The sequence below is a fragment of the Sinohyriopsis cumingii genome, chromosome 6 (genome assembly GCF_028554795.1).
Source record: "Sinohyriopsis cumingii isolate HCF-2022 chromosome 6, ASM2855479v2, whole genome shotgun sequence".
In the NCBI taxonomy this organism is placed as follows: domain Eukaryota; kingdom Metazoa; phylum Mollusca; class Bivalvia; order Unionida; family Unionidae; genus Sinohyriopsis; species Sinohyriopsis cumingii.
Genome location: NC_142966.1, coordinates 94,958,809 through 94,985,570, shown reverse-complemented (window position 1 = coordinate 94,985,570; position 26,762 = coordinate 94,958,809). Strand labels below are relative to the sequence as shown.

General features: G+C 33.7%; 1 protein-coding gene across 1 annotated transcript in view; it reads right to left on the bottom strand.

Moving 5' to 3' along the window:
* Window positions 1-23,743, bottom strand: part of LOC149797471 (progesterone-induced-blocking factor 1-like) — a 66,349-nt gene extending 42,606 nt beyond the window's left edge. The window contains exons 1-6 of the mRNA XM_089962281.1: window positions 23,136-23,743; window positions 16,803-16,923; window positions 15,871-15,990; window positions 10,669-10,802; window positions 8,597-8,705; window positions 2,692-2,873 (exon numbers count right to left, since the gene is read on the bottom strand). Coding sequence (XP_089818407.1) covers window positions 2,692-2,873; window positions 8,597-8,705; window positions 10,669-10,802; window positions 15,871-15,990; window positions 16,803-16,923; window positions 23,136-23,572 — 1,103 coding nt within the window. The 5' untranslated portion in view covers window positions 23,573-23,743. The remainder of the gene's footprint in view (window positions 1-2,691; window positions 2,874-8,596; window positions 8,706-10,668; window positions 10,803-15,870; window positions 15,991-16,802; window positions 16,924-23,135) is intronic.
* Between the last annotated feature and the right edge of the window lie 3,019 nt (window positions 23,744-26,762).

The window sequence follows — 26,762 nt, the reverse complement described above, 5'->3', positions numbered from 1 at the left end:
ATATACTATTGCTTTGAATGTGCATTTCATGCATGCAGTAAACATTTCTCCTGGAATGACACAATAAGAGAAAACAAAGCATAGATTAGCAAATTAGTATGCGACTAACTAATAGCATAGATTAGCAAACTAGTATGTGACTAACCAGCTACAAATTCTTCTTCTGACCACATATTACAGACACTGCATAACACAGATGTTGCATACTTAGTACAACTAAAACATGGTAGACTTCCATGCTCTTAAGTTGCATATATAGCATTTAAATTACATTCTGCTGAAATGAGACCCAAAAACAATTTAAGTGGAAACTAGTAATGTATTTGAAAGTCACTAAGTTGCTAAAACACTGTCGTAACTAACAGAGCACTGAAAGTGTCATTCCAAAAACATATGGCCCTGTTATGAATTTATGCACAATGCTTAGTTAATAATTAAACCATAATTCGATCAAAACAGCGTGAAATACGAATAAACAAAGCATAAATATCAAGCAGCACTTTAGAATTACAAGCCCCATAATGGACAGAGAAAGCGAACAAAGGCAGCCTAACTCATAATGACCTTGTATGAGATCAATAATAGTGTGGTGGGAAAGGGATCTTAAAAGATGATGTCCCGAAAGGTGATAAAATCACCTAAAATTGGCAGAAATTGTAAAATAATGCATATAACCTGCAGTGGATCAATAAGTCCACATAATAAATCCAAAGGGAACATTGGATAGGCCTATAGGAACATAAAAACAGCTGGATTGCTGGAAGATTAACTGTACAACGTGTGCGCAATACAGCAGCAAAAATAAAATAGTGACAGCTGAAGGTGCCAAAGAAAGGTATTGGCCAAGAGTTACCGCCCTTTGTCTTTTTAAAATGGATGGGTTATGACAATTTTTGTCTTTTAGTATGGCTGGATTCACGAGGTAATGTGATTGAGGAATGTATCTGAAGGTGAAACCCAATTCCTGTTCATTCTCATCAAAACAGTTTGTTCATACTTTTGTAATCCATACTGTTTGTAACTCACTGCCGAAACAAGTGGAAATATTTGGTTTTCTCATGACCATTCAAAACAGGATCTCTTTCAGTAGACTAACATGCTACAATCAAATAATTATTCCCATTTTATCAATTAACAAATTCATCTAAAATGTATTTAATTCTGACAACATTATAACATGTGATTTCTACCACTCTAACTACTTGCCAAATAGTCACTCTCAGGAAACATTACTTTCAGGTCAGAGTACACAAGTCACATGTCACAACAGCCTGGCATCTGATAAGTAATATGTTTCATATGTGCAAGACAGACTCTCTTCGGGGCCCCGAGTGGCCGAGTGGTCTAAACCACTCTCCGTTACGGATCACTGCCAGCTCATCTCTGTCTGCATGGGTTCAAGTCTAGGATTCGGCTGTGGGTATGTGAGAAAGCTTGCCAGTAGCTTCTCGTGGGTCGGTGGTTCTTCCTGGGGTTTTCCCAGGTTCTTCCTCCACCATTAATACTGGCCGCCATGCATAGCCTATTGTGTGCTGAAAAATGGCATTAAACCCCATAACAACAGACTCTCTTATAAAAGGCATGGTTGTTTCTCATGTGCAAGACACAGTGTATTATCAAATGCATGCTTTTCTCACATGTGCAAGACAGGTTGTCTTATTGAATGAATGCTTAGTTCAACATAAACCTTTTTAGAGATCTACACTGCATAACTGTGACTGTAACAATAATGAAAAGACTCCTGATAAAGGTAATCCAAAGTTTCCTCCTACTTTCTAAAGAGGAAGGGCCCTCTGGGTTAATTTTATGGGACCCTTTTCACTTTCTGGGAGCCCCTGCCTATTATTTCCGCATTTAATGTGAACATTATTTGCATTTTACATCACCTCAAATATGCATTATTGCAAAGTTTCTAATGTTCTTATTTAAGTTAAGAATGCCAACAGATAAGAATAAAAATAAGTATACATAAACTCCATCATGGATTGTTTCATTTCATTTGACAATGTTTTGATGAACCATTTTTAATTTTACTTTGCTAAATTCTGCAAATGTATAGCCCACAGAAAACAACAGTAATCCAATCTCAACAAAATTATAGTCTTACCTTTGAACAGAAATACTGAATAATTCTACAGTGAAACCCGCCAAAGCAGTCTCCTCCACATAAAAGACACCTGCTCACAAAGGACAGCTCTGAGCCTCTTTCTTAGGTTTACTTATGTCACCTGCATAAAAAGGTCAGCTGCTCACAAAGAAAAGTTCTGAGCCATGTTTCTCTGGTTTACATACTTATGTTACCCAGATATAAAGGTCACTGAATGAAAAAGGCCAGCTCCAAGTCTCCTTAGGTTTACATGCTTATGGCACCTGTATATAAAGATCACCTGCTCACAAAAGGCAGTTCTAGGCTGTTTTCTTAGGTTTACTAACATGTCACCTGTATGTAAAAGTCACCTTCTCACAAAGTACAGGTGAAATGTAAGGAAACCTAAAAAAATGGTGTTACGGTCAGTTCTAAGCCCCCTTTTCTTAGATTTACATGCATATGTCACCTGTATATAGAGGTCACCTGTCCACAATGGACAACATTTTATGGTCCACTGAGCGACTTTATAAAGAGAATTCTCTCTAAAAGAGAAAGCTACTTTGATGAATTTGTGGTTCACCCACAACTAATTATAATCCTACCTGGATGTTACATATTTCTCATACATATCCTCTCGAGCTCGTTTGGCATCTTCCAGTTGCATGTTAGCCTGAGAAAGTTTCTCTTCTGTGAAGGTCACCTTGTTGGCCATTTCGGACACCTGCTTGGATAGGTAATCCTTGTCCTGCTTCAAAAGAGCTAAAGACTGCCTGGCTGCAGATACCTGCAGAAAAGTAACATTATGATTGCCTAATTTTAATAGAAGAAATTGCTTCAAGTTATCATTATAACCATAAGCTGAATACAATCTAATCCTTCTTAGCTGTGCATACAATTTTTGTCGTTAACATAAAACTAAAACAGTTATCTGACAAACAGATTTGAGTTTTTCATTAAGTTTGTGTTTATTGTTCAGTGGAAAGACAGAGTGATGTATATGCCTCTCCCCCCCTCCCCCCGCTTTCATCCATATGCCCTTAATTTAATGCCCCTTTGTCTCTGACTGTACCCATGAACCCATATTTCTGCACATATTTTCAAGTGAATTCTTTGCCAAAATATGTTTTAAAATATTATTTTTATATACTTATATTGCTCATTTGAGGTTAATTGCTACACCACTAAGATAATTAATCCCTATGCAATCATCTCATTTACTGGCAACTTATGATGATGAAATATTTATGTTGCACTGCAAAGACCTTATAGGCAAAGTAATTCTCAGGCTCTGGTGTGATTCTTTGAGAGGGCTGAGGACACCATCAAGAGCATTTCCAAGGAACATTCCTGATTGAGACAGACTCTGTTCACATCTTTTTGAACTCCACACCCAACTGGGTCAAATGCTGAGATGAGACAATATAGGATTTGTCCTTGCTGACAAACAGTCCGTAAAACAAGGAAATTCATGTCTTGACATAGAAATAGAACACAATTGGTGTCACTGTAGTACATCATTCAGATAGAAGGAAGTCTAAGACATAGAGATAGCCCTGAAGTGAGACACTATGCTGTCCATGACTTTTGTGAAGACTCAAAGACTGATGTTGGGACCAAACAAAGTCCCCCTCCTAAATGGATATTAGAACCAAGCTCAGTGTTTCCTTTAAGAACAATTGTACCTGCATGAAAAGGTTGAAACATGGTTCATACAGAGTTATTTTTCTATGACATATCAAAGACATCCAAAAACTTTAAAAGAATATTTTGACGAATCAAAACTGACCCTTTACCTTATGTTACTTTGTTAGCCACTGTAATTTGCTCACATTTTGTTCATTTAATCTTTACTCTTTTGGAAACCACATAAATAACAAAACTTATAAACTTAAAAAGTCATATATTTTACACAGTTTTAACATTTTGTTTTCCCTTATATAAATTCTATGAGTTCTTGGCAAAATTCAAACTGCTTTTCAACAAATTCAAGAACTTTTCAAAGGTGAAAAGATCTTGAAACTCAAAGAGTTTTCAAGGCAATCCCTCAAATTCAAGGATTTTTTAAAAGTTGTTTGAGGTTATAAGTGACTGAAACATGTGATTAGCCTTTGGCACCAAGAAAAATCTTAAATTATAGTCAAGAGATTTTAAGTTCTTACAATCTCTATCACCCTTTCAAGAGAAAACTGTCCATTTCCTGCTGCTGAACATCAACTCTGAATGTGTTTTTTGGGACATCTGTAGAGCATGGACAAAGTAGAGGGAGGGGCACTGAATATAATCTGGAGACCCTTTATACAATTTTCCCCTCTCTCTAATTTTTGTTGTCACTGGCACTTGAGAACCGATTTTAAATGCATACAGGAAATGTAGGAATGATTTTTTTAGGCAGGCCATAGAGTGCGTCCTATGTCTCTATTCCCCATTCTGGAAAGATCATTGGGTCTCTGATGCTGGGCCAGTAAAAGATTGGTCTCCTTGGAGGCCTGCTTGTGGACTTTCAGACATCATCAAAGAGCAGTTTGAATGACAATGGTTGCAATCTAGGCGTGGCTTTGTGATGCTTTTGGAAGAAGGCAGAAGTGGACTGCAATGCATCTCTTTTGGTGAGCCATAGAATCCCTGTTGGCACTGGTATGTGTGTGTTGTGTCATCCTGTTCGGAATGTGTGCCATTTGTGAAACTAATTCCCAAGCATAGCTAGCATGCCTAACAGCTGGTGAAGCTAACCCAAATTTTGCCCACTAGAAGGTTGCCATGAATACCAGGTCAAGCTTACAGCCTACTGCAAAAATGTTTTGGATTAATTCTGGCCTATCCATACTGAAAAGGATTTCAACAATTCCAGGCATGCTATGCCTCTACTGATGACTATGTCCTCTGTATGAAAAAGTACATTTTGTTAGAGTTGCTATGAAAGCAAAGGTCTGCTGACACCTAATTATTATGACTGGATTGTATATTTAAAGACAAAAATCTATAACTTCAAAATCTGTGCTAGATTAAACATGGCCAAACAGAAAGAAGTTTATTTAATCATGCATAACATATATCTAAGCCTCCAAAAGACTTAGATCATTCTTGATTTAATAACATATCTCACAATGCAAAACCCTTCCAATTTCTGACTGGATTCTTCATAAAATTAAGATGCTGATTATTGGCATTGACAACAGAAACATTCATTTGCTTCGACCAGAAATTATTTGCTAATAAAAAAATATAGAAATAAATAAATATTTTGGTTGTTATGGTCAGTATTTATATGTTTTAAGTTTATAAAGTATATTTTCAGAAATTCTGACAGATATCCCCACATGACGCTTGGGAAACCTAATTTATGAATCTTCAGTCTCTACACTTATGATTAAAGATTCTTAACTGAAATGTTTTTTATACAATATTGGTGTAACTGCACCCTTGCAAAGGTAATTCATTATATATCAATACTTTCATTCTTATCCCTTTTGTAAATATGGTTGCTAGAATTTTTGTTTATTTATAAAATTCATTTGACATTTATTTTAAAATGCACTGAAGTGTAACTTACAAAATATTTCATTAATGACTATATTGTGCAATAAAATTGTTTACAACTGAAAGAGACAAACTTCAACTACTTAAAAAGCTTGATAAATGCCTGACATAATTAGTAAAACAGTTCTATCCTGTGTAAGGCAATGAAACAAAAATGAAAACATGGTGATTTCAGCATTAAAGTTTTCTCTGAGTGACATTTTTAAAAATCTCACAGTGCACTTAATTTGATATTAATGAAACACATTCAGCTTAATCATCGACTACCACTTTCATCAATCAAACAATAATTTTCCATAATGTTCTTCAGTTCCATTTGGGTTAAACATCCATGGACACCAAAGATAGTACTTTCAAATTTCTAAAGCTACCCATTAAATGCAAATCAGAATTCTGTATAATTTTCATGATAATTTAAAGTAATTTAAGTACCCTAGCATTATGTTCAACCTCCTTCCCTTTGGTACAAGTATATTTCAGTGGATCAGTTTTCATTAATTAAGCAACTAAACTCCTTAAATTTCATCCGGTTTGCCTGAATTAAGGTTCAAAAGTTAAAAAGTTTTTAGAAAAATTAAAAGACTAATGTAGCTATATGAACTGCTTGATTGCTAAAACTGAGTAGCTGCTAATTTAACCAAAAGCCACCACTAAAATATGTGAAATCATGAAGTAAATTTAATCTATGTCAATTATCCCTCAGTTAAGAAAATGATTTACGTCTCTAGCTATTAGTCTTGTGAGTAAATTATTTTTCAAATTTTGTTTAATCAAAGTAATCTGCATTTTGGAGCAAATGGAAAAGAAAAGTTGCTGGCGAAAGTGCCAAATAACCATTCAATTGGATCAGACAAATTAAAAAATTTCCATTCAGGTAATACTATAACAAAAAGTGATTCAAACTGTTTAAATGAGAGACATGTAGACCAAAATGATATCAGACATCTTGTATTAAATATTCATAAATGTGCTACCACAAAGTGTAAATAACATGGCACTGTACCTATAACCTGGAATGATGTGTTGACATGTACATGGATTTGAAATGAAACTAAGCTCCTACTCAAAGCAAATATATAAAAAACATGGTGAACAACATCATGTTTACCTTCCTTTTCAAATTACCATCTTCTGATGGCAAAATCTGCATTACAGAGGAATGCAAAGAATCAACATGTTAATATTGACAACAATGGACATTATTACAAATCCGAAAAACTCAATGTTTAAGTTAACATCAATTTGTTAAGGAAAAAATATAATTTAAGCAAATGAAAAATGTAATTTTACATTTTTAGGTAAGAAATCCCAGCTTCAATTTATTATCAAAACTAATTAACTGTGATTATTTTGGCACTGTTAGTCCAATAAATACATTCTTCTTGGCATATGGACTATTCTTGACAAACAGACTTTATCAGGTAGTGTTTAAATAATATGACTCTTATGGAACAGGTGTGTGTGTGTGTGATTTTGATTTTTAACGTAGCTGTAACAATTTTTCAATCATATCACTACAATGTCTGCAATGTGGCAGTTTATAGTGATGTCTAGCACTGGGGCATCATGCTGCAGACATGGAACATTATGTCCAGGCTAATCAGTCCTTACACTAACCTCTTAATGCTGAGTGCCTAGCGAGGCAGCCATTAGTACCATTTTTGTAAGTCTTTGGTATGACTTGGGGGTTCGAAACCACAACCTCCCGCATCCTAGACAGACGCTCTAACCACTAGGCCACAGAAGTGGTCCTTATGGGACAAGTAGCATTTAAATAATATAAATATATATACAAAGGATTGGAACTTAACGTAAAATCTAGTGTGCCACTCAACATTAAATAACAACTTTCCAGCACTGACATTGTACACAACAATCTGCAAAAAATATGCAAATATTTTTTTGGAAATATTTGAGGTGAAATAAATATGACACTCTTGCAAAGATGTATTTTGCAATATAATTAAGATTTTGATACCAAAAAGGTAAAATGTTCATTTGGCAAGTAAAAATCTCAAATTTATTTGCCAGTGAGCAAGCAAACTTTACATGAAATTTTAAAACCCTGCAGTAAATCAAATTCGTTGATGTCATGTAAATTATGATAAGTAAAACAAAATGGTAACAACTCTTGCATGAGTAATATTATCTGAAATGAAATTATATATACATATATATATATATATATATATATATATATATATATATATATATATATATATATATATATATATATATATATATATATATATATATATATATCCCTTGCATCAGTGTCAACCATAAACAAGAGTTCTACATAACATGATGTAAGCAAGCAACAATATGATGCCAGAAAACTACATAATAATGTCAGAAAACTAGTCAGAAATTTACACTATAATGTGAGAAAACTACTCTATAATGTCAGCAAACTACTCTATAATGTCAGAAAGCTTCACTATAATGTCAGAAAAGAACACTACGTCAGGAAAATATATTATCAGAAAGCTACTCTATAAAGTCATAAAACTACATCATCAGAAAGTTACTCTGTGATGTCATAAAACTACACTATCATGTCAGAAAACTACATTATCATGTCAGAAAGTTACTACATAATGTCAGAAAGCTACACTGTAATGTCAGAAAAGAACACTACGTCAGAAAACTACACTATGTCAGAAAACTACATCATCAGAAAATTACTCTATGGTGTCAGAAAACTACACTATCATGTCAGAAAGTTACTCCATGATGTCAGAAAACTATACAATCATCTCAGAAAGTTACTGTGATGTCAGAAAACTACACTATCAAGTGCTTTCTCTATAAATGACTAATACTGATCTCTAAGACGAAACCTTCCAAACAATGTTGCCACCATTGCCAACAATGTCATTTCCCTAGAAAACTTAAGATACCTTTTCCTCAATATCTGCTGACTAATGCAGGTTTGACAAGAACCATGTACATATATTTAACTGTTACCTCTCGATTCAGATCATCTCTTTCCTTCTGAAGGGTTTGGTGGGCTGCTTCTAGCACTGAGTACTGCCTATGTATGTCCAACTGATCCCTCTCATAGTTATCCCTCTCACTGACCACGTAGTAAATGAATAAAAACCACAGGAATGACTTTAGTATCAATTTGTATTAACTTGTAAATAAATTCTGTGAAATGCTATCTTCCCTACTCTGCTTGGTAAAAAGTCCTATCAAAATCACTAGAGAAAAAGAAGGTCACTGTGAACTCCTTTTTCTAGTTTACTTACCATGATCAATATATCAATTAAATTTCATAAATGTGTATTAACGTTGTGAGAAAACTGGAAACAAATGTAAAAATTAACACTGATGACTGTGCCAACAAATATGCAAATGACACAGATGCCATCAAGAAAGTGATCAACTAAGGTGAAACAAAAAGTATCATTTTCTTATTTTGCTGTAGCATAGTGTGAAAATGGTTGAATGTGTAAAATAAGCTACACACCCAGTGATTGTCAAACTCAAGTGAAAACTGGAAACAAATGATAACAGTAAAAAATTTAAGATCAAAAGTCGTAACTCTACCACAATATGTTTAGCCACTCAAAACGTATGCCATGGTAAAGGTAATGGTAAATTATTTAGTAAATTATGTTCCTCTGAAAATACATACCCTGTCACATTAACATTAGAAAATAACCTCAGTTAACTCTGAATCCATGCTTCCCTGAAAGATGAAAAAGTCTTTCCATCTTTATATCAGTTACTTTAGATTACCTCCCCTTATCCCACAGGTGATCACATATATCCCAGAGGTTTACAAATTTAATCTTGAGTAAAACCAAAAATATGGATGCTTGTATTTTCAGATAAGGGTGGATGGGATTGTGATCAGTAAGAATTCTTGGAGACTGAGGCTGATTGAAAATGTTCTGAATTGGAGAAATGCCCCACAGTATGTGAAGTGAAGGAACTTGTGAAATACCAAGTAAATAGCAATGCACTGGACAGATCATATACACCTTTTTGCACCTGGCAAAAAAGGTTGTTGCTGCTGAGAAGTACCCATGTGTTTTTTATGTGATGATCTTCCCTTCTCTGGTAAGAGCCATGATGAGGTCAAATGAGGTAGGACTTGCAAAGTCTTCAGTTTTATGGCCCTTAGTTTAAGTTGCATAGGAGGTTGATTTGTGCGATTGTGACCAACATTACTGTGTATACAATTTATTTCTAAACATTAAATGCATTTAGGTCAAGAAGTAACTCAGAGGCTTATTCGTCTAAATCCAAAAGAATTTCTTTACTCAAAACCCTTAAAATGTCATTTATTTTTATTTAAATGATGAGTTCACATTTGATACATGTCACAAATATTCAAACAGAAAATCTAGTATTTTGCTTCAGCCCATAGTAAAGAGACACGCAGACCAAGTCTGCAACAGAAAGATCTAGATTTACCATGAAAATGAATTACCAACTAGCACCATAATATAATTAATGCTTATAGCGCTTTGCTAGCTAGTAAAGGCTGTCAAAAGTCAAATCTTAAAATGAAAGTAATAACATCAACTGTGTTATTGAAGAGGATACCAGCAAACACACGCATATGTATACAATGGGCTCAGAACTAATGATGGTCACAAGCAAATGGAACAGGAAAAATCTAAAATCAACTAAACTTGAACTGTGCACACAAAATCATGAATGCCATGCCACAGTAAGCTTGCACAAAAGTTTCCACGATCAGTGTGGGTTATTTAGTGAGCTGTTGGAATAAACTGCTTTGCCCTTAAGCTGATCAGATGGTAGAAATGGAACCGATGATGATGTGTAACCCGAAATGTCCATTCCCATTTTTAGAAACAATGCAGGAAAAATGACAAAACTTTCAAAAGGCACCTTTCATGTAATTTTTATATATTGGCCAAAAATGAGATGAATAATTAATAAGCCATGCTGATTGCAAGTTGTGGTAAAGGGGGACAAAAGTACGAACTGACAGGGAAAGAAACAACTGAAAAAAGTATTTTTGTCTGGTTTAAATAAAGTACAAAAGCTACTTAATGACCAACCTTTTGACTTTGTCATAGTTTTCAACTTTATAATTGTCTTGCTTGACTTGAGACTTAGCATCAGCATAGTCCAGTGTCAACTTCTGGTATTTTACTCTTAGTTCACCATGAACTTGTCTCTCATCATCCAATTTCTGCAATGCAAATCAGACATTTATTATCAAATAAAAGAAATCTTAAATATCTCTCTTAATATGGCTGAAAGTACAAGTGGATCAAATTAATGTGAGAGGAAAAGGTAGTCAAATTTCTAATTCCTATTAAAAATATAAAATACCATTTTGTTATCATACTTCACAAAAAAAACTGTCAGATATGTATGGAATCCCTCAATGAGTAGTTTAGGAATGATACCTAAACAGATGCCAATACTAAAAATTTAATGGATAATGACAGTATGATTTACTTTAAGCACTTAATAACAAAACAAGATTGCTCACCGGGATTATACAACTTGACTATTAACCATTTCACTCAGCAGGATTATGTAGTAATAAAATAACACATGCATGTAAACTATCTCCCAAGTTTATATCATGCTGAATTTACCTATCTTATTATATCCTGATAAAAAAAAATATCTAAAGATGAATGCATAATTAATACGCACAGTTTTGCTTGTAATTAAAGTCATCTGAAAAACAGGTCTCTAAGAGGGTAAGAAGTCAAGTAAATCAGATGCAAGATCACATCATTAATATGCACTGATCTCACTCATCACTGAAGCTTACAGTCCAGGCTTGATCAAAGTCATATTACAAACATTGCTTTTATGAGTGATAACAAGGTCCACCAATCAGATCCAAGTTTACATCAAATTGTGTGGATCTCATTAATAAATTTTTAACCAAGATCTTGATGATACAAGACAATATTTCAAGTTTGATACAAATCAGATCAAAAATATAGATTCCTGAGTGGTAGCCAATCAGATGCAAGATCATCTTACTGGTCTGCATGGATCTAACTCATTACTGAGCTTGTCTGAGACCTTCATGCTGATATACATATATTCCATGTTTGATCAAAATCAGATAACAAATATGGTTTCCATACGAGTTCAAACCCTCATATGGATCAATCCCTATGATCAGGTGAGTTAAAACATGTACCAATTATATGGCCAGGTGAGTTAAAACATGTTTCAATCCTATGGCCAGGTGAGTTAAAACATGTTTCAATCATATGGCCAGGTGAGTTAAAACATATATTAATCCTATGGCCAGGTGAGTTAATACATGTATCAATCCTAGGGCCAGGTGATTTAAAACATGTTTCAATCCTATGGTTAAGTGAGTTAAAACATATATCAATCCTAAGGCCAGGTGAGTTAAAACATGTATCAATCCTATGGCCAGGTGAGTTAAAACATGTATCAATCCTATGGCCAGGTGAGTTAAAACATGTATCAATCCTATGGCCAGGTGAGTTAAAACATGTATCAATCCTAAGGCCAGGTGAGTTAAAACATGTATCAATCCTATGGCCAGGTGAGTTAAAACATGTTTCAATCATATGGCCAGGTGAGTTAAAACACACACTATTCCTTCTTACTTTTGGATTATTCACAAAATTGGTTCCAATGATGGTTGAATGCTGATGTTCATCAAGACACTATTAATTCATTCCCATAATATTTTTAAGACCTATAACATTTGTCTTCAATATCCATATGAAACAATATTCCTTGCCTGCAGCCACTGTTTAATGATTGTCTGTCTTACTTTTGTGTGGTTATTCCATGAAATACAACAGTATTACTCTTAAGAGCTAAATAATATGATGAGATACGACAAAATAGGACATGGGTTGCATCTAAAATTTAAAATATTGGGACCATGTGCCCATTTCCTCTAAGTGAAGTAAGTGTTTAAGTTTCATAATGAAAAACTTACTGAAAAGAAGATTTTACTGAGAAAACTCATTAGGCTGTCATATATATATATATATATATATATATATATATATATATATATATATATATATATATATATACAACGTCACAGACACTGTATGTGCACTTTGTTTGTCATCCTAAATACTTCTAAGTTATGTTAAATAAAAGTAGCTGATAGCCTGAATGTGACTTTTGTTTCCATCATACTCCTAATATAAACTTAAAGCATGAAACTGCCCCATCCCCAAATACTAAAAATTAAGAAAAAATCGAAGTGAATTGGGATGTCAAGATCAACAATATTTTTCATGTATACAGGCAAGATCAACAGTATTTTTCATGTATACAGGAATATTTGCAGTGAAATAAACATACAGTATTTATAGTGCCCAAATAATATTTCAGTATCAAGCTTTTCATGTATGTACAGGAATACTTGCAGTGACATAAATGTACAGTATTTATGGGAACAGTTCCCAAGTAATATTTCAGTCTCAAGCACATACATCACTTTCTTCACCATTTTCTGTAATCATAAGCGTCCTCATAAAGCCACCAAAAAAAACCCCATCTGTCTGCATAGTATTTCCACATATCCAAGCTAGGATTTTAATACTGCATATATTGCTTATAGGTCAACCAAATTATAAGCTTTCTGACCATTTGCACAAACTGATTTCTCAATGACTCCTATTTACAATAAGTCAATGTGTACTTTGCCATAAAATCTGACTGCAAAATAGGTAACTACACTTACACATGATCTAAACATGTGCCCCTTCAATGGCCAATTACTAAGAAAAGCAGTTCATAATTTGTCCAATATTTTGATTCCTTTGGGAATACCAGATTTCAATCCTAGACCACTCTATTCATCACCCACTAACTCCCTTTTCTGTACAAAATTTTAGAAGATGTTTAGAACAACTGGCCTGCAAGCCAACACTCTTTCTTACTGCTTACAAGTTTAGTAAACATTTAGTGACTTTAAGAGTTATCAACATAATCTATCTCTCTTGGAAAAATGTAATTCAACTGCTAGGGGTGTTATATGACTCAAGGGATTTACACATATTAACAATAAAATAAACCAACATGTGGTATATTTTAAAGAAACTGCATTATATTTATTTGAACTTTTATTTTCTTTCATCTCTTTTAGTACCTTAATAATACATACCCAAAATGAAAGTTATCAAAAATATATATGTAAATAATACATGAAGGTAGATACATAAAATAGACAGAGTTGGAATGTACTTAGAAGAGAAAATGCAGATATGTACATGTTGATATTTATGAAGATTACACAGTTAGAATGCAGATATTGATATGATTATTTAATTTGTGTTGTTTGATGGATTTTCTAAATGATTATATGTTAAATATATTTTTATTTTGTACATGACCTTGTCCAAAATCAAGTTAAATGTGTACCTGGCGAAGAACATTACTTTTGTAAACAACATAATACATAGCTAATATTTCTCTGTGAGAACAGATTAAATAGTATCATTATCAATTGAAGGAAACATGTTTTTCTTAATTTGAGTCAACAACATTGGAATTCCCCCATGGAAAAACCTGCTGTACCTTATGTTTGCCATGTTCCTTATTATAACTTTAGTAATAGATATATCTTGTTGACAACTTAGAATGTTGTAGAAATGAACTTTAAACCCTCATCATGGTTCTAGTTTTGTGTCTTAACTTTTTATATAATGTTGTTTACTTGAGAAAGTACTCATTCTCATCTTAACATCTTGAGTATTTATTCAAATTATTAGTCACTGAAAATACAAAGCACTTATCAATAATATTTTTCGACAGAAACATTAACTGGAGTTATACTGAATTCAGATAAAAACATTTCTAGATTATATTATTGTGATACATCAAAAGGCTATTAGCACATCATCACACTTCTGGCCACTGGCACATTACTACATTTAAGACATAAGACACATCAACATATTCAATATTATACCACTGGAATTCAGTTTGAACTTTATACACTGGTCATGTGATAAAAAATTTAAGGACCATCTGGGATTAATTCACAATAATGTAAGTTCATTTAAATTTTCACTTTGCATTCTAAGGAAATAAATTATTTGTTTAATTGTACAAAACTTGTTGGTTTTCATTCTTTCTGTTACTTAGTTTAAGGACATAGAGTTGTAGCAATATACAGAAAAAAGGTTTTAAAAAAAAGGTTTGGAAATAGCTAGATTGAGAGAGAGAGAGAGAGAGAGAGAGCAATGAGAGCTATTCTGTGACAACTTATTGATACAAACAAATTAAACACTTGTGAACACTTATTTTATCTAATTATTCAACAATTAACATTGAGTCATCTTGAAATGGATGACATGCATCAAAATACCAATTTTTTAAAAGTAAAACGTATCTTTGAGAATACTTACCAAAACATAATACCATAGGAGATCTACTACTTCGCAAATCCAGCCCCACAAAATAACACTTTTAGCTAAAATAAGCTACAAGTTATCTGCTCACGAAGGTGGTGGTCAGGCAGAATGATCTCCCCTTGGTATGGATGTATGCCAAATTCCATGAATATCTCAGTTATGACTTTCACTTGTGCCAAGCAGCACACTCACATCAAGAGGGACCTTGCAAAATCCTCCACCAAGTTTCAGGAAGTTCTATGATGATTGGATAGTTTATTTAAAAATATCCACCATTACATAACACTCAAACATTAGGGCTGTTCTATTTAAACATACATGGTAACAGGGAAGGCAGTTTTTAAAAAAAATATATGCCAGGGTACTTTGATTTCATAGTGTTCGTATTAAAATGATAAGAAATTTTAAATTGCATCAATGGGTGGGTAGCCCACTTTAAAAGTGCCTTCCCTGGGTCCCGTGTATTTTTTTAATGGAACAACCCTTAGTATGGTGGATTTGTACTCATCAAGACTCAACAACTATTACTGCCTGCCTCTGTGGCCAACTGTGCCAAAGAAACTGACATAAATGCCAAAACCATGTCAACATTACCAACTTTTAGCTTGCTGTATCAATGGACAGAAAAGGCTAATGCACAATCCCACTTTTGCATTCATGGCAGGGCATAACAAGAAAAAATACTCTGCCCCCTTCGAATTTTGTTTCTCACTGCTCTATCTCCAGTACGTAAGGCTAATTGGAGCTGAATGTCACTTTATGCAAATGGAAAATCAGCACTGAACCAAAATGTAACCTTTAAAACTGTCAGAGCTACTCATTCAAGCAAACATGAGATGAAAACTGGCTACTACTTAAAGTTGATTGTTCTACCTGCTGCAGATTAATGACTTGTCTTGTCAAGCTCTTCTCTACATCATCTGATGATTTTTGCATCATTCGCAGCTGCTCTATCTCTGTTTCTAATGGTTTCACAGCCTCATACATTTTCAGCTGAAATACATTTTAAAAGTAGCTAGTCATATTTGGTTGCATGAGAAATGAAGAATGAAGTAAAATCTGCTACAGTCAAATTTTACTTTATGAAAATATTATTATTAAATTCAAAATGTGTGTACATTCTTCAGCTACACGAATCAACAAATTTGTGAATGTTAGTTTTACTTAAGGCCCAGCATCTACAAAATAAATCATAAAGATGCCTTTGTACTCTTATGTATATATGTATGTATGTATGTATGTATGTGATAGCATACCTCTCACTACAATGTCTGCAGTTGGGCATATATATATATATATATATATATATATATATATATATATATATATATATATATATATATATATATATATATATATATATATAGAGAGAGAGAGAGAGAGAGAGAGAGAGATAGATAGTATAATATAACAATTTCTTCTAACACTGAAAACAATGACCAAGGTTCAATTAGAACCAATTCCACTTAAGTTTTCTCAATACAAGGCTTTTCAAAACTTGCTTTTTGAAGTGATGCCATGCTGAAACGATGCATTTTACGATAGAGCTCAAGCTTGAAGGCATTTTAATATTTATCTCACAGTGTCTTGGCAATTGGTTATCATTTTACTTATATAGCTTCTATTGTTATACTGAGATGAATAATGTGGTAAGTATTTATCACCTTTAAGAAGTAAAGATGCTTACCAATACTATCACTCCATATTATCAACTAAAATAATAGAAGCTTACCCATGCTTTTATTCATGCAATAAACTAAAAACACAGCACTTAAAGAAAAATGTGAAAGTAGCAATCAAATTACAGCAACAAAATCTCTAAGGGACAAATCTTCTTCAGCCATTCCTCTCAACTCATAATATCTTTCTTCAGACAGTTCCAGATCCCGTAGAGAGCGGCGAACATTTCCTGCTTTTTCTTGCAGCCTAAAAAGTCAAATGAAATGATTCATAAAGGCTAGTACAGCATCACACTTGAAGTGTGGTCTTATGACAATGCATATCAAAATACGGATGTCAAAAATCTGTTGCCACCCAAAAATCTATGAAAATCAGAATGTTATTGAACATTAGAAGAACAAAAAGCAGCAAAAGGGATCCCAAATCAAACTAATAAGACTGGTCCTGATAGCTACCTTCCTGCAAATACTGTATCCCTGTTTAAAATCAGCCATATGGTTTGGAATAAACAAATCAATATTTTATACATATAAAAATGGAACAAAATTGAATTAATTTGATGAAAAAAAGAGAGCAATACATTTAAATATAGTTTGGAAACATCTGCACAAACTAAGAATATATAAATGCTATGTGAGAAATCTCCAAGGTATCACATAATCTCAATCAACATACAAATGTTAGAAGAAGTCAGTCAGTTATGCATGCTATATTTTGGCTTTGCCTTTATTTAATAAAACAATATTGGTTGCTATCAAATGTTGAGGCGATCATAAAAAAGCAATGAGGAAAGGTATCCTGATGTTTATTTATCTTTTTTTAAATTTCAGTTTACAGTATTGTGGTTTCTGCCAGGACATTTGTAGAGAGGATCAGTGTGACAACTCTATTATATTATATGAATGCTCTGAGAGGGAAATTAGTAAGGTCAAAAAGGGACAGAAACTAGTCTGATATGATGGATAGAGAGCCAATGACAATTTGATATAAAATGTTACTATACATGGCTTTACAAAAATGTTCAAAGTCAGCTTACCAAGGGCATGCTAACTTGAAAATTCGGCTTGCCCTTGGGAATTTTGAACTTGCCCAAAATTATGATAACAAAATATTATATAGTGAAAAAAAAATGGTAAGAAATATTGAATCTGTTAAGGAAATTGCATTGTATTCATTTTACAATCATGGAACTTGTTTACATTTTATCTTTCTTTGCACCTTAAAACCATATGTCAATAATATCCAAAAAGATATATCACAATAGTTCATATAGATAGATACATAGATGAGTAAAACATGGGTTCCAATGTAAATTTGGTTAGAAGATCACATATAAACAAATGAATAAATGGATAAAGAGATAAGGGTTTTGGAAATTGATTTTTATAAGAGAGAAAGAGATGGGGACACATTTATGTAAAAAGACATTTAATTGAAAAATCCGCCAACATCTGAGGATTGTTGGCTTAATTTAAATTTGTAAGATACAATAACGTACATTTCCTCTTAAAGATAATACAACTTTAAGCATCCATCCAATGAGAAAACAAGGTAAAACTGCTAATTCAATGAAATATCAATGAATTCCCTCTTTGTATTGTATAACGAAATTATATCCACTCACATGTATGCTTCAACTTCCATGTCATTCAAAGTTTACCTTAAAATTAGCAACATGCATCTAAACAACCTCTGATAAGCCAACTTCTGAGAATGATTTGAGAACACATTTTTTATCCATTTAATTATCTTCCATACAGTAAACATATTAGGTCTCACTAGGGTTTTAAAACTAGGAGACCAGGACTCCCATTTTGGTAAAAACACGAGTCCCACCAACAAAAGTTGCAGTCAGAGTCCCCTCCCAAAATTTTTTGAACTTTGCAGATTAGAAGAACTATTGGTTGCCATCGAGTTTAATTTCCACATTCTTTATAACACTGACATGTACAACCATGTCAACCTATTCTGTGCATCTTGAAATTCTGCACAACAATACGTCATTTCTGTAAACATTGGATCACGTTGTTTTGGTTTAAAATCCTATTTGTATCAAGACAAATTGATCGTTCTTTAATTAAGGAAAGTGATATTCATAAAGTGTACAATTACAACCCACATTTCTATTCTAAATTAGCATAAAAATGTGATTTCTAAAAGTAAACTTCAACACCCAATCCATGACCTTCTTAAACTTGTGACCCAGAAAAACCTATTTAATATTTATCTTTTAGTATCATACAAATAAATACATTATTTAAATGATAGAATTATTTACCTTTGAACAATGCTGTATCTTAATCCAAGTTTCTAATTTTGCAAGTTGTCCCACTCCTACTTTATCACCTGCTATCCAATTTGTCAAGAAAGCATATAGTCTGTTTCTAAATTCTTTAGTAATTTATTTTCCTCATAAATGTGAAGTTGTAAACACATTATATCCTATTCACTGTTGTTTCTCTTTCAACATAATAGCTTATTTGTTAATAAAATAATAATGAACTTTTACTTATTTTTTTTTACAAAAACGGTTAAGTTTGCTCAATAGCTCTTGCCATTTAGTGGCATTGTTACACTGAATTCTGTAAAACCAGCTATAAACATGACCTAGATCATTGGCTGAAATTCTGACAGAAAAAGTCCAAAGTAATGCGTTTCATTTCCATAGCCTGATGCATAAACATTACATCTTTTCAAAGCCATGTGCAGAATAGGCCGCCATATTGCGAGTCATGAAAACATAGGAGTGGTATCCCATTTGTCCAAAATTAGTATTATTTTGAACAGAATGTTCTGGTGACAATTGCCACTTTTCAACTGGTAAGCATTGCAGAATCTTATTTTTGTCAATCGGTCAAATTTGGTATGCGTTTTGCACCAATACTGAATGTGCAGAATAGCCAGATAGCAGTGTAACTCTTCTTCGTCCTTCAGGGTGAGACTGAATGTTGTCAATCCAAGTAATGGTCTTATTCCAAACACTAAGCCAGGCATCACACACTTTCTTACACTTGGCTACTACCCCATTCAAACTATCAGTTCTATGAACTTTAGCACTCTGCTGAATCTCATTCAAATCTTTGTCAGTTTGCTGTTTAACCCCAAAATACTTATCCAAATTTGCAAACGACATCTTGTCCAAGTCTTGATGTGTCTTGATTTCAAGGCTGCATGTACTATTTATTTGGCTACAACCAGAAATGAACACAATAATGGAAGCTAAAGTTCTGATGTACTCTTATAATAACCACATGTACATTTCTGGGTCTTTATGCCTCTCAATTTAGTCACTGTAAATATCAGCACATGTTCCTACCCAGTCTTTGAACTTACCACCCAGCTATTGCATCATGTTCTTTTGATGACATCTTTTAAATACAGCAGGCACATCTGAGGTACTTTTAACCACTGAATTCTGTCATTGTAAATAGAAGCACAGATAAAATGATCAATTAATCAACACATTCTCACATTCTGTAGGTGGTTAAAGTAGGACTGGCAAAGCTTTAAATTTGCCGCCCAGCTATCTGCATGTGTTCTGAGGAATCCTGCATGGGTGAATTTCTGAGTCCCAGGAAAAAAAACTGGCATCCAAATACAGGTAATTAAGCATTTCCAAGACCTCTGATATATATATATATATATATATATATATATATATATATATATATATATATATATATATATATATATATATATATATATCAGTTTCATATAATAATCACATAAACAATAGATGATAAATGCCACTTACGGGACTTAACATTCCCAGGTGGCTAACTGCTTAAAATGAGCACCTTTATTTCCAAACACACCTGTCAAACAAATCTCAAGAGTTATACTATTTACAATTCTTGCATAGTCCTAATACGAATGTTAGGATAAAATATCAATATCTTAGGTCTTGGAAACACTTCATCGTGCGTATCTGGATGCAAATTGTTTATCTGGGTTTGCCAGTCATGCTTTAACCACCTGCTAAGTGGGAAAATATGTTGATTACTTGATCATTTCAGCTGTGCTGATATTTAAAACAACAAAATTCAGTGGCCTCCAGATGCATATGTTGTCAGTATAAGAGTACATCTAATGAACATGATGCAATAGCTGGGGACAAATTCAAATGCTTCAACTAGGTGCTCATTGGTGGAAAAATGTGCTGATATTTACAGTGACTGAATTCAGAGGCACAAAGACCCAGATATGTACATGTGGTCATTACAAGAGTAAATCAAATGAACAACTTTAGCCTTTAATATGGTTTTTGTTTTCAATTGTAGCCAAATAAGTAGTGCATGTGACTTCCAAATCAAGACACACTGAGACAGAGACAATATGCTGTTTTCACACTTGGATAAGTACTTTGGGGTTAAATGGCAAGTTGATGAAGATTGTAACGAGATTCAGAACTGACAGTTCAGATGGAACTGTAGGCAAGTGTCAGAAAGTGTGATGCCTAGCTTATTATTTGGAATAACACCTTTCCTTGGACTGGCAAATTTCAGTCCCACTCTGATGAATAAACAAGAGCTATATGTCAGTGGTATAAAGAATCTGGAAAATTAACTCAATGGCAACCCCAGTTCTCTCATCTGGACATTAAGCTAATTTAAGTATGCCCAATAAGCCTCTGGAAGAGGATTGCAGCTTTCGCTGTTGGGACTGCTATTTATGACAAATAGGAGTCCTTTACTCCTTGTTTTAAAATTCTAGTGAGACCTCTGAATATTTATTTCCTATCTGTGTTAGTAAAACAAGTTTCTTCATGGTTGAATTGTAAATATGTACATGTGCACATCAGGGGTCAAATATAATGTCCATATCAGGGATCGTCCTGGGCTTCGCCAATGTCGCAAATTGTGATTTTTTTTCCTTATTGGCGACAAAAATATCCCATCTGGCGATTTTTTTGGCGACACTTTTTGGTTATTTAATTTGTACATACAATCATGGATTTGGACTGGATAAATTAAAAGGCAGAACGAAAGGAAGCCACAAACTTGACAAAGCAATGCATTGGAATCAATCTGTTACACAAACGATCCTTTGTTCTTATTGACAACCCCATCTTTACAGTGCATTGTTACATCATAATCTGCTTATGCTGACATTTGGGCTGAGGACTGTATGCTGCGATATAGTCAATCATGCTACCGCACTATACCTACAACTGACCGACTTCTGAAGACGCGAATAGAACAGATACAATTAACTGTATGGCTAATCCTTCTGTTTTTTTTTTTTTAATACATATACCAATACAATAGTTTTGCTGAACCTTCATAGAAAACTGATAACCTTTGAAGTACCGACTACTGTGTATAAATACAAAACAAATGGAAAAAATCTCAATCACAATTACATCTGTCGCCAGTGCAGCATTTTACTCATTGATCTTTTCCTTTTGCCATCAGTCTCGTGTTACGGCTGCAGAGACTTAAACTCCGCAACAAGAAATAGCAAAAAAAAAAAAAAAAAAACAGTTTTGCATAATTAATAATAATTATTTATTTCTCAAAATACAGGAGTGAAAGAATCCCTAAATCGGGTGTGAATTTATGCTTATATATACGGTCCAGTATTGCCAGGTGTTGACTCGTGTAAGTTTCATTCGTGGGAACGGAGATCCTATTTTTCTTGTCGAGAAAATTTATACAGCATTCAGTGATCATTCTTGGGAGTTAGGAAGCAATTCGCTACAAGCTTTGGGAAGCTAGCCATGGGGGGGGGGGGGGGGCTGCTGAGAGACTACTGGTGTCACCTGTCAGCACTGTAGACTGTGAACGTGGATTCCGTATGATGAACCTCATAAAAACTGACATCAGAAATAAGCTCTGCATCTCATCTCTCGAGAATTTAATGAGAATCAGCATGTACAGATGTGAAAAATTAGACTTTGAAACTGCATTCAACAAGTGGGCAGCCCTAAAATCGCGACGGATCTTCATGTAACACTTTGTAACATTTTGTTAATGCTTGTTGTAATTAAAGTATTAACTAACCCATCTTTTGTAATTTTCATTGCCTGTTACATTAATAGACTAAATTAACACTTGGAAAAATGTACACTACTTGTTTTGGCGACACTTTTTGAAAATTGGCGACAAAATATTGAGGTTGGCGATTTTTTTTGCGACAGCTTTTTAAAAGCCAGGACCATCCCTGCATATGTTTGCAAAATGCAAGTTAACTGTGAAAAATGCAAGTTGAGATTTCAAGCTTTTACATCACTGAGGCTGATTTTTCAATGAGATGGAGTACAGCTACTTCAAGTACATAAAATAAGACAAATACAAAATATTCATAATTCAAAAATGTAAAAATAAATGTGATAATCTCATGAAGGTTAAACACAATGTGCTCTACTTCAGCTATATAATAAATGAACTCAGATTACATGGCTATAAAAACTGTCCTATTCGCATGACCTAAACAAAGGACAACCCTACCAACTTCACCTTTCATTTGTCCCTTCAAGCTGCCTCTGTTTTTGACGTACTTCCTCCAATTCATTTTTAATAAGTTCCTGCCGTCTCCTAGCTTCATCCTGTTGTATAGTCAACTGAGACTCTAACCTTGCTTGTAGTATTTGCTTCTGATGTAATGCATCTTGCAATTTTTCTTCTAATTCTTCTACCCGTTGCAACGATTCTGCCTTCATATTTTCCATGGCAAGATTTTTCTTTGACAGTTCTATCCTAACAAGCTGCAAATCATGTAGCAGCTGTTTTCTTTCAATCAACTGCTTTGTAATTTTCGTTCTTCTTTCACGTCTCTCTTCGTCGCGATCGCTTCTTTCAGGGGAGAGTGTTAGATCGGTTGGGACCGAAGTCTCCAAGCTGAGATCCTCAGACTCCATCTCGTCAAATGTCTTTGACAATTCTTGAGCTGCCATTTTGGTTACTTCAGAAAAAAATCTACAAATTTAACGGAACTTAAGCATAAATGTATAGTTTAGACATGTGCAGTGACTACATATGCATGTGCCATATTTAAAACTAAAATGACAGCATTGAAGAGCTCGGCAGTATATTCACCACTTGCAAGTTTACATGTTTAAACCTGTTTCCGGTTTTGGCAAGCGGTGAACAATTAAAATATTTACAGTATGCCTATTATTTATATACCAATAATATTTTATGATATATTTTATGTTGATTTTGTAACTATTTGTACAATTATACAATGCACTTAAGATAAGAGTTGTAACTAAGTCGATTTATCCAAAATGATGCATTTATCTGCAAAAGTCAATTTGTAATGGCAGATAAAATGTTACATGGTTAGTTTATGACACAGCACCCAGGTTTTGCCTAATATAGGACACACTATAGATTTGTTCCGTTTGGTACTAGATCATCTGCATTGCAAACTATGTAATATGAAATCGAATGATTTAACCCAGCAAATGAAATTATAAATCCAGATTCCAAATGATGTAGTGTCTCATGAGATGTTTTAACGAACAAAACCGAACGATGAATTTAGATTCCAAATGAAATGGTATTAAATGAAATGATGTAGAATGAAATGAAATGATTTAACCCAACAAATGGAATGACGAATTCAGATTCCAAATGATGTTGTGTGATACGAAATGATGTAGCATGAAATGAAATGATTGAACACCAAAAGTGAAATAATGAATTCTGCTTCCAAATGACGTGGTATTAAATAAAACGATGCAGTCTAAAATTAAATGATTTAACCCAACAAATGAAATCATGAATTTAAATTCAAAATTATCTGGCATTAAATAAAATGATTTAAACAACAAAACGGAAGAATAATTTTGATTCCAAATGACTTTTTAATAATTAAATTACATAGTATAAAATCAAATGATTTAAACCAATACATGAATTGATGAATTTAGATTAAAAATGATGTGCTATTAAATAAGATGATTTAAAGAAGAAAATGGAATGATGAAATCTGTTTCCAAATGACGTGGTATTAGATAAAATGATGTAGTCTAAAATGAAATGATTTAATCCAACAAATGAAATGATGAATTTAGATTCCAAATGATTTGGTATTGAATAAAATGGTCTGAAGAACCGAATGGAATAATGCATTAAGGTTCCAAAGGATGTGGTATTAAATGAAATGTGTTGAAAGTAAACGGTCTGACTGGGAACAGCACTATGTTGTAAGGTCAAACTGCAAATCATCTAGCGTAAATCCAAACATACACAGGGGGGCTCTGTTATACATGACGTATGGGGTCAGCACGCTCAAATTTATAATCTAGGGAAGTACGTTCAACATTCGGTTGAGATTTTTGCAGACGAAACTTGGACAGCCAAGTTGTTTCCGTTCCTATGATATAAACAAGAACTATATTTTCCAATCAGCGTCAATTTCATACCACATCATTTCATTTAATACCACGTCATATGGAATCAAGATTCGTTATTCTGTTTTGTTCGTAAAATCATTTCATATGACACAACATCATTTGGAATCTGGATTTATCATTTCATATGCTGGGTTAAATCATTCGATTTCATACTACATCATTTGATTAATGTAATTTTTGGCGGTGACGGCTGACCATATACTGGTACTACTACAAATAAGACTAATATCCTTATATATGCATTATGGTCAAGCCAAGTGCGACTAATCACCCCAAAACTCTTGAAAAAAGCAAGGCATCTCAGAGTATGTTTATAATTGAAATTCATTTTCAAATGAACAGAAATGATTGAATTTAATATTAAATAACCAAAACTGAAGTTTAAAAAAGAGTTGATTTTCTAGTCTCGCATAGTGACGAAAGAGTTATAGTTCGTGCACCTGATTCTAAGTACTGAATAAGAGCGTTATGTATTATATGTATAAATAAATATATACGAAATGCGCTGTAAACTAATGGTTAACTCGCTTTTTTAAGAAAAAGAACATGAACAATTATATTAATAAAAGCAAATCGCAGGTCGCACAAGTGGGGAGTACCACAACTTCTACTATATTATTATATTGATGTCACTAACCTTTAGAAATACAAGTAACACCACTAGGTCAACATGAACAGTCAGAGCAAACGAGATCGTTTGGGTACATAAATGTAACATTGCTATGGCAGAATACAATGAATATCATGGAGTGTACAAACGCTGTAAAAGAGAAAATAAATAATATATAATTGTGAAGTATGAACAATTTCCGCTTACACAAATAGAACAAAGTTGATGGTATTATAATCATTACTATAGCAACAAATTTGGAATGATTTTTGGAGACTGTTGTCATTTTTTTTTGTGGGGGGGGGGGAAATAACATTTTGTAACTGTACAATATAGGGTTTGCAGTAACAGAACGGTTTTATAAACATACCTCTTTCTTTGTGAAATTTGGGACAATGTTATTTTTATCACAACGATTGTATCATACCTCAAGCGTTGCATTGTCCGAACAACCGGTTTCAACGGGGAGTCTGTGATTGGAAGTCCCAGACTTTATCAATGGTAAATACTGTTTCCAAGGAAACAGCAATAAGTAGTTTCCGTGTTCAGGTCTTCCTTTAAACAATGGTAAAAAAAAAAAAATTCTTAGAGGAAAGAGTTACCGAACAATGGTAAAATTTTCTTCTAGAGGATAGAGTTACCAGTAGTTAAGTGGGCCACTATACGTACGATGGAAATTAGCATTACGGAGACCCCTGGGCGAATATACGTACAATGGAAATTTAACATGGCGAAAAATCGTCGGTTAATATACGTACAAGGGGAATTAACATGGGAAAAAATTGTGGGCCGATATACGTACAAGGGGAATTTAACATGGGGAATAGAGTTTGGGGGTTGTTTAGGGACAAAGGGGAATTGAATATGGGATTTTTTTTATAAAAAAAGTTTTTTTAAAAAGGGGTAGGCAATGGAAAGGCTATCTCTTTTCGAGAAATATGGCTTGCCCTGAAAAGGGCCTTTGGGTTTTCTTCTTCTTCTGCTGCTTCTAGTTTCTTCTTTTTCTCCACCAAGTTCTTATTTTATCTCCAACACTCTTTCTCTTCTTTTCTTTCTTTTTTTCTCCTGCTCTTCTTTCTTCTTCTCTTCCTCCTCTTCTTTCTTCCTCTTTTC